This window comes from Oncorhynchus nerka, linkage group LG18, assembly GCF_034236695.1.
Source record: "Oncorhynchus nerka isolate Pitt River linkage group LG18, Oner_Uvic_2.0, whole genome shotgun sequence".
Classification (NCBI taxonomy): domain Eukaryota; kingdom Metazoa; phylum Chordata; class Actinopteri; order Salmoniformes; family Salmonidae; genus Oncorhynchus; species Oncorhynchus nerka.
Window position 1 is genome coordinate 894,449 of NC_088413.1, and position 21,093 is coordinate 915,541.

Genomic DNA, 21,093 nt, shown 5'->3' on the forward strand with positions numbered 1-21,093 from the left:
GTTGTGTTGAAGGTTAGATGAAGGTTAGACCAGTTACCTTCAGTTTGTCGGGTGAGGTGTGGGGTTATGGTTGTGTTGAAGGTTGAAGGTTAGACCAGTTACCTTCAGTTTGTCGTGTGAGTGTGGGGGTTATGGGTTGTTGAAGGTTTGAAGGAACCTTCCAGTTTGTCGTGTGAGGTGGGTTATGGGTTGTGTTGAAGGTTAGAGACCAGTTACCTTCAGTTTGTCGGTGAGGTGTGGGGTTATGGGTTGTGTTGAAGGTTGAAGGTTAGACCAGTTACCTTCAGCTTGTCGTGAGGTGTGGGGTTATGGTTGTGTTGAAGGTTAGACCAGGTTGTGTTGAGGTGTGGGGGTTATGGGTTAGACCAGTTACCTTCAGGTTAGGTGGATGAAGGTTAGACCAGTTACCTTCAGTTTGTCGGGTGAGGTGTGGGGGTTATGGTTGTGTTGAAGGTTAGACCAGTTACCTTCAGCTTGTCGTGGAGGTGTGGGGTTATGGGTTGTGTTGAAGGTTAGATGAAGGTTAGACCAGTTACCTTCAGTTTGTCGTGGTGAGGTGTGGGGGTTATGGGTTGTGTTGAAGGTTAGATGAAGGTTAGACCAGTTACCTTCAGTTTGTCGTGAGGTGGGGAGGGGAGGTGGGGGTTATGTGAAGGTTAGATGAAGGTTAGACCAGTTACCTTCAGTTTGTCGTGGTGAGGTGTGGGGGTTATGGGTTGTGTTGAAGGTTAGACCAGTTACCTTCAGTTTGTCGTGGTGGAGGTGTAAGGGGCCAGTTTGTCAGGGGCCTCAGATCCTGAAGATGTCAGCCAGGCAGCAGGCCACCAGGAGACGCACGTCCTTGTTGGGGTTCCTCAGGAAGAACTCTGAGGCCAGATGGAGAGCCAGGTTCAGATACTGCTGCTTCTCCTCCTCGCTGTCCTGGTCCATGTCCATGTAGGTCTTCACCACCATCTAGAGAGAGAGATGATTGGTTAAGGTCTGGTCCTTCACCATCTACAGAGAGAGATGATTGGTTAAGGTCTGGTCCTTCACCATCTACAGAGAGAGATGATTGGTTAAGGTCTGGTCCATGTAGGTCTTCACCACCATCTACAGAGAGAGATGATTGGTTAAGGTCTGGTCCATGTAGGTCTTCACCACCATCTACAGAGAGAGATGATTGGTTAAGGTCTGGTCCATGTAGGTCTTCACCACCATCTACAGAGAGAGATGATTGGTTAAGGTCTGGTCCATGTAGGTCTTCACCACCATCTACAGAGAGAGATGATTGGTTAAGGTCTGGTCCTTCACCATCTACAGAGAGAGAGATGATTGGTTAAGGTCTGGTCCATGTAGGTCTTCACCACCATCTACAGAGAGAGATGATTGGTTAAGGTCTGGTCCATGTAGGTCTTCACCACCATCTACAGAGAGAGATGATTGGTTAAGGTCTGGTCCATGTAGGTCTTCACCACCATCTACAGAGAGAGATGATTGGTTAAGGTCTGGTCCATGTAGGTCTTCACCACCATCTACAGAGAGAGATGATTGGTTAAGGTCTGGTCCTTCACCATCTACAGAGAGAGATGATTGGTTAAGGTCTGGTCCATGTAGGTCTTCACCACCATCTAGAGAGAGAGATGATTGGTTAAGGTCTGGTCCTTCACCATCTACAGAGAGAGATGATTGGTTAAGGTCTGGTCCATGTAGGTCTTCACCACCATCTACAGAGAGAGATGATTGGTTAAGGTCTGGTCCTTCACCACCATCTAGAGAGAGAGATGATTGGTTAAGGTCTGGTCCATGTAGGTCTTCACCACCATCTAGAGAGAGAGATGATTGGTTAAGGTCTGGTCCATGTAGGTCTTCACCACCATCTACAGAGAGAGATGATTGGTTAAGGTCTGGTCCATGTAGGTCTTCACCACCATCTACAGAGAGAGATGATTGGTTAAGGTCTGGTCCATGTAGGTCTTCACCACCATCTAGAGAGAGAGATGATTGGTTAAGGTCTGGTCCATGTAGGTCTTCACCACCATCTACAGAGAGAGATGATTGGTTAAGGTCTGGTCCATGTAGGTCTTCACCACCATCTACAGAGAGAGATGATTGGTTAAGGTCTGGTCCTTCACTACCATCTACAGAGATAGATGATTGGTTAAGGTCTGGTCCTTCACCACCATCTACAGAGAGAGATGATTGGTTAAGGTCTGGTCCTTCACCATCTACAGAGAGAGATGATTGGTTAAGGTCTGGTCCATGTGGGTCTTCACCACCATCTACAGAGAGAGATGATTGGTTAAGGTCTGGTCCTTCACCATCTACAGAGAGAGATGATTGGTTAAGGTCTGGTCCTTCACCATCTAGAGAGAGAGATGATTGGTTAAGGTCTGGTCCATGTAGGTCTTCACCACCATCTACAGAGAGAGATGATTGGTTAAGGTCTGGTCCATGTAGGTCTTCACCACCATCTACAGAGAGAGATGATTGGTTAAGGTCTGGTCCTTCACTACCATCTACAGAGAGAGATGATTGGTTAAGGTCTGGTCCATATAGGTCAACTGGAATAACACCAGCTCCCTTTACTAATGTACCACTGGAATAAAACCAGCTCCCTTTACTAATGTACAACTGGAATAAAACCAGCTCCCATTACTAATGTACCACTGGAATAAAACCAGCTCCCTTTACTAATGTACCACTGGAATAAAACCAGCTCCCATTACTAATGTATCATTACTAATGTACAACTGGAATAAAACCAGCTCCCATTACTAATGTATCATTACTAATGTACAACTGGAATAAAACCAGCTCCCTTTACTAATGTATCATTACTAATGTACCACTGGAATAAAACCAGCTCCCATTACTAATGTACAACTGGAATAAAACCAGCTCCCATTACTAATGTACCACTGGAATAAAACCAGCTCCCTTTACTAATGTACAACTGGAATAAAACCAGCTCCCATTACTAATGTACCATTACTAATGTACAACTGGAATAAAACCAACTCCCTTTACTAATGTACAAGTGGAATAAAACCAGCTCCCATTACTAATGTACCATTACTAATGTACAACTGGAATAAAACCAGCTCCCATTACTAATGTACCATTACTAATGTACAACTGGAATAAAACCAGCTCCCATTACTAATGTACAACTGGAATAAAACCAGCTCCCTTTACTAATGTACAACTGGAATAAAACCAGCTCCCATTACTAATGTACCACTGGAATAAAACCAGCTCCCTTTACTAATGTACCACTGGAATAAAACCAGCTCCCATTACTAAATGTATCATTACTAATGTACAACTGGAATAAAACCAGCTCCCATTACTAATGTATCATTACTAATGTAGAACTGGAATAAAACCAGCTCCCTTTACTAATGTATCATTACTAATGTACCACTGGAATAAAACCAGCTCCCATTACTAATGTACAACTGGAATAAAACCAGCTCCCATTACTAATGTACCACTGGAATAAAACCAGCTCCCTTTACTAATGTACAACTGGAATAAAACCAGCTCCCATTACTAATGTACCATTACTAATGTACAACTGGAATAAAACCAACTCCCTTTACTAATGTACAAGTGGAATAAAACCAGCTCCCATTACTAATGTACCATTACTAATGTACAACTGGAATAAAACCAGCTCCCATTACTAATGTACCATTACTAATGTACAACTGGAATAAAACCAGCTCCCATTACTAATGTACAACTGGAATAAAACCAGCTCCCATTACTAATGTACAACTGGAATAAAACCAGCTCCCATTAGTAATGTACAACTGGAATAAAACCAGATCCCTTTACTAATGTACAACTGGAATAAAACCAGCTCCCATTACTAATGTACCACTGGAATAAAACCAGCTCCCATTACTAATGTACCACTGGAATAAAACCAGCTCCCATTACTAATGTACAACTGGAATAAAACCAGCTCCTATTACTAATGTACAACTGGAATAAAACCAGCTCCCATTACTAATGTACCATTACTAATGTACCACTGGAATAAAACCAGCTCCCATTACTAATGTACCACTGGAATAAAACCAGCTCCCATTGCTAAAGTACCATTACTAATGTACCACTGGATTAAACCAGTTCCCATTACTAATGTACAACTGGAATAAAACCAGCTCCCATTACTAATGTACAACTGGAATAAAACCAGCTGCCATTACTAATGTACCACTGGAATAAAACCAGCTCCCTTTACTAATGTACCACTGGAATAAAACCAGCTCCCTTTACTACTGTACCACTGGAATAAAACCAGCTCCCATTACTAATGTACAACTGGAATAAAAACCAGCTCCCATTACTAATGTACCACTGGAATAAAACCAGCTCCCATTACTAATGTATCATTACTAATGTACCACTGGAATAAAACCAGCTCCCGTTACTAATGTACAACTGGAATAAAACCAGCTCCCATTACTAATGTACCACTGGAATAAAAACCAGCTCCCATTACTAATGTACCACTGGAATAAAACCAGCGCCCATTACTAATGTATCATTACTAATGTACCACTGGAATAAAACCAGCTCCCATTACTAATGTACCACTGGAATAAAACCAGCTCCCTTTACTAATATATAACTGGAATGAAACCAGCTACCTTTACTAATGTATCATTACTAATGTACCACTGGAATAAAACCAGCTCCCATTACTGATGTACCACTGGAATAAAACCAGCTCCCTTTACTAATATATAACTGGAATGAAACCAGCTACCTTTACTAATGTATCATTACTAATGTACCACTGGAATAAAACCAGCTACCTTTACTAATGTATCATTACTAATGTACCACTGGAATAAAACCAGCTCCCATTACTAATGTACCACTGGAATAAAACCAGCTCCCATTACTAATGTACCACTGGAATAAAACCAGCTCCCATTACTAATATATAACTGGAATAAAACCAGCTCCCTTTACTAATGTATCATTACTAATGTACCACTGGAATAAAACCAGCTCCCATTACTAATGTACCACTGGAATAAAACCAGCTCCCTTTACTAATGTATCATTACTAATGTACCACTGGAATAAAACCAGCTCCCATTACTAATGTACCACTGGAATAAAACCAGCTCCAGTTACTAATGTACAAGTGGAATAAAAACAGCTCCCTATACTAATGTACCACTGGAATAAAACCAGCTCCCATTACTAATGTACCACTGGAATAAAACCAGCTCCCTTTACTAATGTATCATTACTAATGTACCACTGGAATAAAAACAGCTCCCTTTACTAATGTACAAGTGGAATAAAACCAGCTCCCTTTACTAATGTACAAGTGGAATAAAAACAGCTCCCTTCACTAATGTACCATTACTAATGTACAACTGGAATAAAACCAGCTCCCTTTACTAATGTACAAGTGGAATAAAACCAGCTCCCATTACTAATGTACAACTGGAATAAAACCAGCTCCCATTACTAATGTACCACTGGAATAAAACCAGCTCCCTTTACTAATGTACAACTGGAATAAAACCAGCTCCCATTACTAATGTACAACTGGAATAAAACCAGCTCCCATTACTAATGTACCCCTGGAATAAAACCAGCTCCCATTACTAATGTACCACTGGAATAAAACCAGCTCCCTTTACTAATGTACCACTGGAATAAAACCAGCTCCCTTTACTAATGTACAACTGGAATAAAACCAGCTCCCATTACTAATGTACAACTGGAATAAAACCAGCTCCCATTACTAATGTATCATTACTAATGTACCACTGGAATAAAACCAGCTCCCATTACTAATGTACCACTGGAATAAAACCAGCTCCCATTACTAATGTACGACTGGAATAAAACCAGCTCCCATTACTAATGTACGACTCAACTCCACTCGAAGAACCCTTCTAGCACTAGGACCCAGCAGAACGCCCCAGGCACTAGGACCCGGCGTCAGCAGAACGCCCCTAGCACTAGGACCCAGCAGAACGCCCCTAGCACTAGGACCCAGCAGAACGCCCCTAGCACTAGGACCCAGCAGAACGCCCCCTAGCACTAGGACCCAGCTGAACGCCCCTAGCACTAGGACCCAGCAGAACGCCCCCTAGCACTAGGACCCAGCAGAACGCCCCTAGCACTAGGACCCAGCAGAACGCCCCCTAGCACTAGGACCCAGCAGAACGCCCCTAGCACTAGGACCCAGCAGAACGCCCCTAGCACTAGGACCCAGCAGAACGCCCCTAGCACTAGGACCCAGCAGAACGCCCCCTAGCACTAGGACCCAGCAGAACGCCCCTAGCACTAGGACCCAGCAGAACGCCCCTAGCACTAGGACCCAGCAGAACGCCCCTAGCACTAGGACCCAGCAGAACGCCCCTAGCACTAGGACCCAGCAGAACGCCCCTAGCACTAGGACCCAGCAGAACGCCCCCAGCACTAGGACCCAGCAGAACGCCCCCTAGCACTAGGACCCAGCAGACACCACTTCTTCCTCCGTGTGTCTCCAAGGCACAGAGCAGCAGTAACCAAGCTGCAGACAGGAGTGGAGGGGGGATGGGTGCTGAAACACAGGCAGGAGAATGAGGGGAGAAGACCAGAGAGCTCTGCTTCTGCCTCACACTCTCTCTCTCTCTCTCTGTCTGTCTGTCTGTCTTTCTGCCTCTCTCTCTCTGTCGCTCTCTCTTGTCTGTCTTTCTGCCTCTCTCTCTGTCTCTCTCTCTCTCTCTGTCTGTCTTTCTGCCTCTCACTCTCTGTCGCTCTCTGGCTCAAGGAGAATGAGGGGAGAAGACCAGAGAGCTCTGCTTCTGCCTCACACTCTCTCTCTGTCTGTCTTTCTGCCTCCCTCTCTGTCGCTCTCTGGCTCAATCTACCGAACAGCCTCCTGGAGGCTGTGAAAAAGGAGAATGAGGGGAGAAGACCAGAGAGCTCAGCTTCTGCCTCTCACTCTCTCTGTCTGTCTTTCTGCCTCTCCCTCTCTGTCGCTCTCTGTCTGTCTTTCTGCCTCTCTCTCTCTCTGTCTGTCTTTCTGCCTCTCTCTCTCTCTGTCTGTCTTTCTGCCTCTCCCTCTCTGTCGCTCTCTGGCTCAATCTACCCGAACGGCCGCCGGAGGCTGTGAAATCCTATGTTACTCATGACAACACGTCATATATATATAGCAGGCGGGATACCACAGTTTAACAGCTCTATTTCATAACAGGTCCTATGTAGCAGCAGGGCTACTACAGTTTAACATAGAAACACAAGGCTTCCCTTCTCCAATGGTAATGTTAAGTACCTGCATTCTTTTAACAATATAAAGCAAATGGTGGAAAAGTACTTAAATATAAATTAAAATACTTTAAAGTACCACTTAAGTCGTTTCATTCAGAGAAGAAAGTACTGAGTAGAGGGTCTGAATACTTATGTAAATGTGATATTTCACTTGTTTTTTTTTGTTTTTTTACAAAACATTCTAAAAACATGTTTTGCTTGTGATGTCATAATGGGGTATTGTGATGTCATAATGGGGTATTGTGATGTCATTATGGGGTATTGTGATGTCATTATGGGGTATTGTGATGTCATTACGGGGTATTGTGATGTCATTATGGGGTATTGTGATGTCATTACGGGGTATTGTGATGTCATTATGGGGTATTGTGATGTCATTACGGGGTATTGTGATGTCATTATGGGGTATTGTGATGCAATGGTGGAAAAGAAAAAAACATGTTTTGCTTGTGATGTCATAATGGGGTATTGTGATGTCATTATGGGGTATTGTGATGTCATTATGGGGTATTGTGATGTCATTACGGGGTATTGTGATGTCATTATGATGTCATTACGGGGTATTGTGATGTCATTACAGGGTATTGTGATGTCATTACGGGGTATTGTGATGTCATTACGGGGTATTGTGATGTCATTATGGGGTATTGTGATGCAATGGTGGAAAAGAAAAAAACATGTTTTGCTTGTGATGTCATAATGGGGTATTGTGATGTCATTATGGGGTATTGTGATGTCATTATGGGGTATTGTGATGTCATTATGGGGTATTGTGATGTCATTACAGGGTATTGTGATGTCATTACGGGGTATTGTGATGTCATTATGGGGTATTGTGATGTCATTACGGGGTATTGTGATGTCATTACGGGGTATTGTGATGTCATTACGGGGTATTGTGATGTCATTACGGGGTATTGTGATGTCATTATGGGGTATTGTGATGCAATGGTGGAAAAGAAAAAAACATGTTTTGCTTGTGATGTCATAATGGGGTATTGTGATGTCATTATGGGGTATTGTGATGTCATTATGGGGTATTGTGATGTCATTATGGGGTATTGTGATGTCATTATGGGGTATTGTGATGTCATTATGGGGTATTGTGATGTCATTACGGGGTATTGTGATGTCATTATGGGGTATTGTGATGTCATTACGGGGTATTGTGATGTCATTATGGGGTATTGTGATGTCATTATGGGGTATTGTGATGTCATTATGGGGTATTGTGATGTCATTATGGGGTATTGTGATGCAATGGTGGAAAAGTACTTCAATATAAATTAAAATACTTTAAAGTACCACTTAAGTAGTTTTTGGGGGTTTATCTGTACTTTACGACTTAAATTCGACAACTTTTACTTCACTACATTTCTAAAGAAAATAATTATACTTCCTACATTTTCTCTGATAACCTAAAGTACTTGTTACATTTTGAATGCTTAGCAGGACAGGGGGGGGAGGGGGATGTGAAATTCACCTGGTCATCTCTACTGCCTCTGATCTGGAGGACTCACTAAACAGAGAACATCCCTGGTCATCACTACTGCCTCTGATCTGGTGGACTCACTAAACAGAGAACATCCCCGGTCATCTCTTAGCCAAGCTGACATCCCTACTGCCTCTGATCTGGTGGACTCACTAAACAGAGAACATCCCTGGTCATCCCTACTGCCTCTGATCTGGTGGACTCACTAAACAGAGAACATCCCTGGTCATCCCTACTGCCTCTGATCTGGAGGACTCACTAAACAGACAACATCTCTGGTCATCACTACTGCCTCTGATCTGATGGACTCACTAAACAGAGAACATCCCTGGTCATCCCTACTGCCTCTGATCTGGAGGACTCACTAAACAGAGAACATCCCTGGTCATCCCTACTGCCTCTGATCTGGAGGACTCACTAAACAGACAACATCTCTGGTCATCACTACTGCCTCTGATCTGATGGACTCACTAAACAGAGAACATCCCTGGTCATCCCTACTGCCTCTGATCTGGAGGACTCACTAAACACTCCTATCATTGCTATGCAGACGACACACAATTAATCTTCTCCTTTCCCCCTTCTGATGACCAGGTGGCGAATCGCATCTCTGCATGTCTGGCAGACATATCAGTGTGGATGACGGATCACCACCTCAAGCTGAACCTCGGCAAGACGGAGCTGCTCTTCCTCCCGGGGAAGGACTGCCCATTCCATGATCTCGCCATCACGGTTGACAACTCCATTGTGTCCTCCTCCCAGAGCGCTAAGAACCTTGGCGTGATCCTGGACAACACCCTGTCGTTCTCAACTAACATCAAGGCGGTGGCCCGTTCTTGTAGGTTCATGCTCTACAACATCCGCAGAGTACGACCCTGCCTCACACAGGAAGCAGCGCAGGTCCTAATCCAGGCACTTGTCATCTCCCGTCTGGATTACTGCAACTCGCTGTTGGCTGGGCTCCCTGCCTGTGCCATTAAACCCCTACAACTCATCCAGAACGCCGCAGCCCGTCTGGTGTTCAACCTTCCCAAGTTCTCTCACGTCACCCCGCTCCTCCGCTCTCTCCACTGGCTTCCAGTTGAAGCTTGCATCCGCTACAAGACCATGGTGCTTGCCTACGGAGCTGTGAGGGGAACGGCACCTCAGTACCTCCAGGCTCTGATCAGGCCCTACACCCAAACAAGGGCACTGCGTTCATCCACCTCTGGCCTGCTCGCCTCCCTACCACTGAGGAAGTACAGTTCCTGCGCAGCCCAGTCAAAACTGTTCGCTGCTCTGGCCCCCCAATGGTGGAACAAACTCCCTCACGACGCCAGGACAGCGGAGTCAATCACCACCTTCCGGAGACACCTGAAACCCCACCTCTTTCAGGAATACCTAGGATAGGATAAAGTAATCCTTCTCACCCCCCCCTTAAAATATTTAGATGCACTATTGTAAAGTGGCTGTTCCACTGGATGTCTTAAGGTGAACGCACCAATTTGTAAGTCGCTCTGGATAAGAGCGTCTGCTAAATGACTTAAATGTAAATGTAAATGTAAACAGAGAACATCCCTGGTCATCACCACTGCCTCTGATCTGGAGGACTCACTAAACAGAGCACATCCCTGGTCATCCCTACTGCCTCTGATCTGATGGACTCACTAAACACAAATGCTTCATTTGTAAATTATGTCTGAGTGTTGGAGTGTGGCCCCTGGCTATCCATAAATAAATAAATAATATTTGCTTAATATAAGACATTTGAAATTATTAATACTTTTACTTTTGATACTTAACGGATATTCCAAACCAAAAACCTTTACTCAAGTAGTATTTTACTGGGTGACTTTCACTTGAGTCATTTTCTATTTAAAAAAAAAAAAAGTATCTTTACTTTCACTTCAGTATAACAGTTGGGAACCTTTTCTACCACCTCTATAAAGCCCTGAACGTCGCCTCGTCAGTCGTTACTGGGTCAGAACCAGACCCGTTTCTCCCTGAACGTCAGAGTCCGGACTTGAATCCAATCTAACATCTCTGGAGAGACCTGAAAATAGCTATGCAGCGATGCTCCCCATCTAACCTGACAGAGCTTGAGAGGATCTGCAGAGAAGAATGGGAGAAACTCCTCAAATACAGGTGTGCCAAGCTTGTAGCGTCACACCCAAGAAGACTTGAGGCTGTAATCGCTGCCAAATGTGCTTCAACAAAGTACTGAGTAGAGGGTCTGAATACTGATGCAAATGTGATATTTCACTTGTTTATTTATTTTTTACAAAACATTCTAAAAACATGTTTTTGCTTGTGATGTCATTATGGGGTATTGTGATGTCATTATGCGGTATTGTGATGTCATTATGGGTTATTGTGATGTCATTATGGGGTATAGGTTGATTAAGGGGATAAAAACAATGTAATCTATTTTAGAATAAGGCTGTAACCGTGGCAGGCCTGGGCAGCTCCAGTCCTCGGGGGGAGTCACACTTTCTCCCCCATCCCCAGCAAACACACCTGATTTAAACTAATCACATTCTAACCTGAAGATCAGGATTAGGTGATTCATGGAGTCAGGTGTGTTACCTGGGGCAAAACTATGACACCAATCAGGCCCCCGAGGAATGGCGTTGTCTGGAACTAAATGTGGGAAAAGTGAGGGGTTTCCTAATGCACTGCATGTACAACAGAGCTGCTCCTCTGCCCAAGACTCCTCACCGCCGTTTCATTAACAAAACAGAAACGGGGAGGAAGGTAGCCGGGGGCGACGGGGAGGAAGGTAGCCGGGGCGACGGGAGGAAGGTTGCCGGGGCGACGGGAGGAAGGTTGCCGGGGAGGGGGCCGACGGGGAGGAAGGTAGCCGGGGCGACGGGGAGGAAGGTAGCCGGGGGCGACGGGAGGAAGGTAGCCGGGGCGACGGGGAGGAAGGTAGCCGGGGCGACGGGAGGAAGGTAGCCGGGGCGACGGGAGGAAGGTAGCCGGGACCGACGGGGAGGAAGGTAGCCGGGGACCGACGGGAGGAAGGTAGCCGGGACCGACGGGGAGGAAGGTAGCCGGGGACCGACGGGGAGGAAGGTAGCCGGGGACCGACGGGGAGGAAGGTAGCCGGGGACCGACGGGGAGGAAGGTAGCCGGGGACCGACGGGAGGAAGGTAGCCGGGGCGACGGGAGGAAGGTAGCCGGGGGCGACGGGGAGGAAGGTAGCCGGGGCGACGGGAGGAAGGTAGCCGGGGCGACGGGGAGGAAGGTAGCCGGGGCGACGGGGAGGAAGGTAGCCGGGGCGACGGGGAGGAAGGAGCTGACGGGGAGGAAGGTAGCCGGGGCAACGGGAGGAAGGTAGCCGGGACCGACGGGGAGGAAGGTAGCCGGGGCGACGGGGAGGAAGGTAGCCGGGACCGACGGGGGGGAGGAAGGTAGCCGGGACCGACGGGAGGAAGGTAGCCGGGGCGACGGGAGGAAGGTAGCCGGGACCGACGGGGAGGAAGGTAGCCGGGGCGACGGGAGGAAGGTAGCCGGGGACCGACGGGAGGAAGGTAGCCGGGGCGACGGGAGGAAGGTAGCCGGGGCGACGGGGAGGAAGGTAGCCTGGGGCGACGGGGAGGAAGGTAGCCGGGGGCGACGGGGAGGAAGGTAGCCGGGGGCGACGGGGAGAAAGGAGCCGACTGGGAGGAAGGAGCCGACTGGGAGGAAGGAGCCGACTGGGAGGAAGGAGCCGACTGGGAACCGACTGGGAGGAAGGAGCCGACTGGGAACCGACTGGGAGAAAGGAGCCGACTGGGAACCGACTGGGAGAAAGGAGCCGACTGGGAACCGACTGGGAGAAAGGAGCCGACTGGGAACCGACTGGGAGAAAGGAGCCGACTGGGAGAAAGGAGCCGACTGGGAGAAAGGAGCCGACTGGGAGAAAGGAGCCGACTGGGAGAAAGGAGCCGACTGGGAGAAAGGAGCCGACTGGGAGAAAGGAGCCGACTGGGAGAAAGGAGCCGACTGGGAGAAAGGAGCCGACTGGGAGAAAGGAGCCAACTGGGAGAAAGGAGCCGGGGAACCTTTGACCCTGCTCAGTAGAGGAGTATGGTAAGACCCTGGACAGCTGATATAAACCACATGGACTCAGAGAACCCCACAGCCGCAGCCACCCTATTGGCTCTGGTTCAAAGTATGGCACTTTGTAGACACAGCCAGAGACATATATAAAATGGGCCTTTTGCCTCAGGGGATCCATACACAGCCAGACGCTTCCATCCAACCTCCACACAGCCAGACACTTCCCTCCCATCCAACCTCCACACAGCTAGACACTTTCCTCACAGCCAGACACTTCCCTCACAGCCAGACACTTCCCTCCCATCAACCTCCACACAGCCAAACACTTCCCTCCCATCAACCTCCACACAGCCAGACACTTCCCTCCCATCAACCTCCACACAGCTAGACACTTCCCTCACAGCTAGACACTTCCCTCAAAGCCAGACACTTCCCTCCCATCAACCTCCACACAGCCAGACACTTACCTCCACACAGCCAGACACTTCCCTCACAGCTAGACACTTCCCTCAAAGCCAGACACTTCCCTCCCATCAACCTCCACACAGCCAGACACTTACCTCCTCACAGCCAGACACTTCCCTCACAGCCAGACACTTCCCTCCCATCAACCTCCACACAGCCAGACACTTCCCTCACAGCCAAACACTTCCCTCCCATCAACCTCCACACAGCCAGACACTTCCCTCACAGCCAGACACTTCCCTCCCATCAACCTCCACACAGCCAGACACTTACCTCCACACAGCCAGACACTTCCCCCAACCTCAACACAGCCAGACACTTACCTCCACACAGCCAGACACTTCCCTCACAGCCAGACACTTCCCTCACAGCCAGACACTTCCCTCAACCTCCTCACAGCCAGACACTTCCCTCACAGCCAGACACTTCCCTCCCATCAACCTCCACACAGCCAGACACTTCCCTCCCATCAACCTCCACACAGCCAGACACTTCCCTCCCATCAACCTCCACACAGCCAGACACTTCCATCCCATCAACCTCCACACAGCCAGACACTTCCCTCCCATCAACCTCCACACAGCCAGACACTTCCCTCCCATCAACCTCCACACAGCCAGACACTTCCCTCCCATCAACCTCCACACAGCCAGACACTTCCCTCCCAGCCAGACACTTCCCTCCCATCAACCTCCACACAGCCAGACACTTCCCTCCCAGCCAGACACTTCCCTCCCATCAACCTCCACACAGCCAGACACTTCCCTCCACACAGCCAGACACTTCCCCCAACCTCAACACAGCCAGACACTTACCTCCACACAGCCAGACACTTCCCTCACAGCCAGACACTTCCCTCACAGCCAGACACTTCCCTCAACCTCCTCACAGCCAGACACTTCCCTCACAGCCAGACACTTCCCTCCCATCAACCTCCACACAGCCAGACACTTCCTCCCATCAACCTCCACACAGCCAGACACTTCCTCCCATCAACCTCCACACAGCCAGACACTTCCATCCCATCAACCTCCACACAGCCAGACACTTCCCTCCCATCAACCTCCACACAGCCAGACACTTCCCTCCCATCAACCTCCACACAGCCAGACACTTCCCTCCCATCAACCTCCACACAGCCAGACACTTCCCTCCCAGCCAGACACTTCCCTCCCATCAACCTCCACACAGCCAGACACTTCCCTCCCAGCCAGACACTTCCCTCCCATCAACCTCCACACAGCCAGACACTTCCATCCCATCAACCTCCACACAGCCAGACACTTCCCTCCCATCAACCTCCACACAGCCAGACACTTCCCTCCCAGCCAGACACTTCCCTCCCATCAACCTCCACACAGCCAGACACTTCCCTCCCAGCCAGACACTTCCCTCCCATCAACCTCCACACAGCCAGACACTTCCCTCCCATCCTCTCTCTGACTTTAGAATCAAGGCACTTTGTAGGAGGCCCAATCAAAAGCCAATCACTAGGTCTTTGTAGGAGGCCCAATCAGAAGCCATCACTAGGTCTTTGTAGGAGGCCCAATCAGAAGCCATCACTAGGTCTTTGTAGGAGGCCCAATCAGAAGCCATCACTAGGTCTTTGTAGGAGGCCCAATCAGAAGCCATCACTAGGTCTTTGTAGGAGGCCCAATCAGAAGCCATCACTAGGTCTTTGTAGGAGGCCCAATCAGAAGCCATCACTAGGTCTTTGTAGGAGGCCCAATCAGAAGCCATCACTAGGTCTTTGTAGGAAGCCCAATCAGAAGCCATCACTAGGTCTTTGTAGGAGGCCCAATCAGAAGCCATCACTAGGTCTTTGTAGGAAGCCCAATCAGAGTTAGCTAGCTGTGTTTTTATATAGTCAGAACCCATACCCAGTGCTAGCTAGCTAGCTGTGTTTTTATATAGTCAGAACCCATACCCAGCGCTAGCTAGCTGTGTTTTTATAGTCAGAACCCATACCCAGCGCTAGCTAGCTAGCTGTGTTTTTATATAGTCAGAACCCATACCCAGCGCTAACTAGCTAGCTGTGTTTTTATATAGTCAGAACCCATACTCAGCGCTAGCTAGCTAGCTAGCTAGCTGGGTTTTTATATAGTCAGAACCCATACCCAGCGCTAACTAGCTAGCTGTGTTTTTATATAGTCAGAACCCATACCCAGCGCTAGCTAGCTAGCTGTGTTTTTATATAGTCAAAACCCATACCCAGCGCTAACTAGCTAGCTGTGTTTATATATAGTCAGAACCCATACCCAGCGCTAGCTAGCTGGGTTTTTATATAGTCATAACCCACACCCAGCGCTAGCTAGCTAGCTGTGTTTTTATATAGTCAAAACCCATACCCAGCGCTAGCTAGCTAGCTGTGTTTTTATATAGTCAAAACCCACACCCAGCGCTAGGTAGCTAGCTAGCTGGGTTTTTATATAGTCAGAACCCATACCCAGTGCTAACTAGCCAGCCAACTGTGTTTTTATATAGTCAGAACCCATACCCAGTGCTAGCTAGCTAGCTGTGTTTTTATATTGTCAGAACCCATACCTAGCGCTAGCTAGCTAGCTGTGTTTTTATATAGTCAAAACCCACACCCAGCGCTAGGTAGCTAGCTAGCTGGGTTTTTATATAGTCAGAACCCATACCCAGTGCTAACTAGCCAGCCAACTGTGTTTTTATATAGTCAGAACCCATACCCAGTGCTAGCTAGCTAGCTGTGTTTTTATATTGTCAGAACCCATACCTAGCGCTAGCTAGCTAGCTGTGTTTTTATATAGTCAGAACCCATACCCAGCGCTAGCTAGCTAGCTGTGTTTTTATATAGTCAGAACCCATACCCAGCTAGCTAGCTAGCTAGCTAGCTGTGTTTTTATATAGTCAGAACCCATACCCAGCGCTAGCTAGCTGGGTTTTTATATAGTCATAACCCACACCCAGCGCTAGCTAGCTAGCTGTGTTTTTATATAGTCAGAACCCATACCCAGCGCTAACTAGCTAGCTGTGTTTATATATAGTCAGCACCCATACCCAGCGCTAGCTAGCTAGCTGTGTTTTTATATAGTCAGAACCCATACCCAGCGCTAGCTAGCTAGCTGTGTTTTTATATAGTCAGAACCCATACCCAGCGCTAGCTAGCTAGCTGTGTTTATATATAGTCAGCACCCATACCCAGCGCTAGCTAGCTAGCTGTGTTTTTATATAGTCAGAACCCATACCCAGCGCTAGCTAGCTAGCTGTGTTTTTATATAGTCAGAACCCATACCCAGCGCTAGCTAGCTGTGTTTTTATATAGTCAGAACCCATACCCAGCGCTAGCTAGCTAGCTGTGTTTTTATATAGTCAGAACCCATACCCAGCGCTAGCTAGCTAGCTGGGTTTTTATATAGTCATAACCCACACCCAGCGCTAGCTAGCTAGCTGTGTTTTTATATAGTCAGAACCCATACCCAGCGCTAACTAGCTAGCTGTGTTTATATATAGTCAGAACCCATACCCAGCGCTAGCTAGCTAGCTGTGTTTTTATATAGTCAGAACCCATACCCAGCGCTAGCTAGCTAGCTGTGTTTTTATATAGTCAGAACCCATACCCAGCGCTAACTAGCTAGCTGTGTTTATATATAGTCAGAACCCATACCCAGCGCTAGCTAGCTAGCTATGTTTTTATAGTATAAAGTAGTTGTCTTCTGAGAAGTGTTTTGAGGTTCTGGTCAGTAGTAGTGCACTATATAGGGAATAGGGTCTAAAGTAGTACCACTATATAGGGAATAGGGCTCTGGTCTATAGTAGTGCACTATATAGGGAATAGGGTCTAAAGTAGTACCACTATATAGGGAATAGGGCTCTGGTCTATAGTAGGGAATAGGGCTCTGGTCTATAGTAGTACCACTATATAGGGAATAGGGCTCTGGTCTATAGTAGTGCACTATTAGGGAATAAGGCTCTGGTCTATAGTAGTGCACTATATAGGGAATAGGGTCTATAGTAGTACCACTATATAGGGAATAGGGCCCTGGTCTATAGTAGTACCACTATATAGGGAATAGGGCTCTGGTCTATAGTAGTGCACTATTAGGGAATAAGGCTCTGGTCTATAGTAGTGCACTATATAGGGAATAGGGTCTATAGTAGTACCACTATATAGGGAATAGGGCTCTGGTCTATAGTAGTGCACTATATAGGGAATAGGGTCTAAAGTAGTACCACTATATAGGGAATAGGGCTCTGGTCTATAGTAGGGAATAGGGCTCTGGTCTATAGTAGTGCACTATTAGGGAATAAGGCTCTGGTCTATAGTAGTGCCACTATATAGGGAATAGGGTCTATAGTAGTACCACTATATAGGGAATAGGGCTCTGGTCTATAGTAGTGCACTATTAGGGAATAAGGCTCTGGTCTATAGTAGTGCACTATTAGGGAATAAGGCTCTGGTCTATAGTAGTGCACTATAGTAGGGAATAGGGCTCTGGTCTATAGTAGTGCACTATTAGGGAATAAGGCTCTGGTCTATAGTAGTACCACTATATAGGGAATAGGGCTCTGGTCTATAGTAGTGCACTATATAGGGAATAGGGCTCTGGTCTATAGTAGTGTACTATATAGGGAATAGGGCTCTGGTCTATAGTAGTACCACTATATAGGGAATAGGGCTCTGGTCTATAGTAGTACCACTATATAGGGAATAGGGCTCTGGTCTATAGTAGGGAATAGGGCTCTGGTCTATAGTAGTGCCACTATATAGGGAATAGGGCTCTGGTCTATAGTAGTACCACTATATAGGGAATAGGGCTCTGGTCTATAGTAGTGCACTATTAGGGAATAGGGCTCTGGACTATAGTAGGGAATAGGGCTCTGGTCTATAGTAGTGCACTATTAGGGAATAAGGCTCTGGTCTATAGTAGTGTACTATATAGGGAATAGGGCTCTGGTCTATAGTAGTGTACTATATAGGGAATAAGGCTCTGGACTATAGTAGGGAATAGGGCTCTGGTCTATAGTAGTACCACTATATAGGGAATAGGGCTCTGGTCTATAGTAGTGCCACTATATAGGGAATAGGGCTCTGGTCTATAGTAGTACCACTATATAGGGAATAGGGCTCTGGTCTATAGTAGTGCCACTATATAGGGAATAGGGCTCTGGTCTATAGTAGTACCACTATATAGGGAATAGGGCTCTGGTCTATAGTAGTACCACTATATAGGGAATAAGGCTCTGGTCTATAGTAGTGCACTATTAGGGAATAAGGCTCTGGTCTAAAGTAGTGCACTATATAGGGAATAGGGCTCTGGTCTATAGTAGTGCACTATATAGGGAATAGGGCTCTGGTCTATAGTAGTGCACTATATAGGGAATAAGGCTCTGGTCTATAGTAGTACCACTATATAGGGAATAGGGCTCTGGTCTATAGTAGTGCACTATATAGGGAATAAGGCTCTGGTCTATAGTAGTGCACTATATAGGGAATAGGGCTCTGGTCTATAGTAGTACCACTATATAGGGAATAGGGCTCTGGACTATAGTAGTGCACTATATAGGGAATAGGGCTCTGGTCTATAGTAGTACCACTATATAGGGAATAGGGCTCTGGTCTATAGTAGTGCACTATATAGGGAATAAGGCTCTGGTCTATAGTAGTACCACTATATAGGGAATAGGGCTCTGGTCTATAGTAGTACCACTATATAGGGAATAGGGCTCTGGTCTATAGTAGTACCACTATATAGGGAATAGGGCTCTGGTCTATAGTAGTACCACTATATAGGGAATAGGGCTCTGGTCTATAGTAGTACCACTATATAGGGAATAGGGCTCTGGTCTATAGTAGTGCACTATATAGGGAATAGGGCCCTGGTCTATAGTAGTGCACTATATAGGGAATAGGGCTCTGGTCTATAGTAGTGCACTATATAGGGAATAGGGCTCTGGTCTATAGTAGTGTACTATATAGGGAATAGGGCTCTGGTCTATAGTAGTGCACTATTAGGGAATAGGGCTCTGGTCTATAGTAGTACCACTATATAGGGAATAGGGCTCTGGTCTATAGTAGTGCACTATATAGGGAATAGGGCTCTGGTCTATAGTAGTGCACTATATAGGGAATAGGGCTCTGGTCTATAGTAGTGCACTATATAGGGAATAGGGCTCTGGTCTATAGTAGTGCACTATATAGGGAATAAGGCTCTGGTCTATAGTAGTACCACTATATAGGGAATAGGGCTCTGGTCTATAGTAGTGCACTATATAGGGAATAAGGCTCTGGTCTATAGTAGTGCACTATATAGGGAATAGGGCTCTGGTCTATAGTAGTACCACTATATAGGGAATAGGGCTCTGGACTATAGTAGTGGACTATATAGGGAATAGGGCTCTGGTCTATAGTAGTACCACTATATAGGGAATAGGGCTCTGGTCTATAGTAGTGCACTATATAGGGAATAAGGCTCTGGTCTATAGTAGTACCACTATATAGGGAATAGGGCTCTGGTCTATAGTAGTACCACTATATAGGGAATAGGGCTCTGGTCTATAGTAGTACCACTATATAGGGAATAGGGCTCTGGTCTATAGTAGTACCACTATATAGGGAATAGGGCTCTGGTCTATAGTAGTACCACTATATAGGGAATAGGGCTCTGGTCTATAGTAGTGCACTATATAGGGAATAGGGCCCTGGTCTATAGTAGTGTTTTTATATAGGGAATAGGGCTCTGGTCTATAGTAGTGCACTATATAGGGAATAGGGCTCTGGTCTATAGTAGTGTACTATATAGGGAATAAGGCTCTGGTCTATAGTAGTACCACTTTATAGGGAATAGGGCTCTGGTCTATAGTAGTGTACTATATAGGGAATAGGGCTCTGGTCTATAGTAGTGCACTATATAGGGAATAGGGCTCTGGTCTATAGTAGTACACTATTAGGGAATAGGGCTCTGGACTATAGTAGTTCACTATTAGGGAATAGGGCTCTGGTCTATAGTAGTGCACTATTAGGGAATAAGGCTCTGGTCTATAGTAGTGCACTATTAGGGAATAAGGCTCTGGTCTATAGTAGTGCACTATATAGGGAATAGGGCTCTGGTCTATAGTAGTGCACTATTAGGGAATAAGGCTCTGGTCTATAGTAGTGCACTATTAGGGAATAAGGCTCTGGTCTATAGTAGTGCACTATATAGGGAATAGGGCTCTGGTCTATAGTAGTGCACTATATAGGGAATAGGGCTCTGGTCTATAGTAGTGCACTATATAGGGAATAGGGCTCTGGTCTATAGTAGTGCACTATTAGGGAATAAGGCTCTGGTCTATAGTAGTGCACTATTAGGGAATAAGGCTCTGGTTTATAGTAGTGCACTATTAGGGAATAGGGCTCTGGTTTATAGTAGTGCACTATTAGGGAATAAGGCTCTGGTCTATAGTAGTGCACTATTAGGGAATAAGGCTCTGGTCTATAGTTGTGCACTATTAGGGAATAAGGCTCTGGTCTATAGTAGTACCACTATATAGGGAATAGGGCTCTGGTCTATAGTAGTACCACTATATAGGGAATAGGGCTCTGGTCTATAGTAGTGCACTATATAGGGAATAGGGCCCTGGTCTATAGTAGTGCACTATATAGGGAATAGGGCTCTGGTCTATAGTAGTGCACTATATAGGGAATAGGGCTCTGGTCTATAGTAGTGTACTATATAGGGAATAAGGCTCTGGTCTATAGTAGTACCACTTTATAGGGAATAGGGCTCTGGTCTATAGTAGTGTACTATATAGGGAATAGGGCTCTGGTCTATAGTAGTGCACTATATAGGGAATAGGGCTCTGGTCTATAGTAGTACACTATTAGGGAA

General features: G+C 46.5%; 1 protein-coding gene and 1 long non-coding RNA gene across 2 annotated transcripts in view; one reads left to right on the forward strand and one right to left on the reverse strand.

The window, feature by feature from the left end:
* Positions 1 to 21,093, forward strand: part of LOC135561670 (uncharacterized) — a 126,652-nt gene that overhangs the window by 15,862 nt on the left and 89,697 nt on the right. The gene's annotated exons all lie outside the window — the stretch shown is intronic.
* LOC135561669 (sister chromatid cohesion protein PDS5 homolog A-like) overlaps positions 790 to 21,093 on the reverse strand; it is a 35,738-nt gene continuing 15,434 nt past the window's right edge. Inside the window, exon 3 of the mRNA XM_065003402.1 lies at positions 790 to 954. Coding sequence (XP_064859474.1) covers positions 790 to 954 — 165 coding nt within the window. The remainder of the gene's footprint in view (positions 955 to 21,093) is intronic.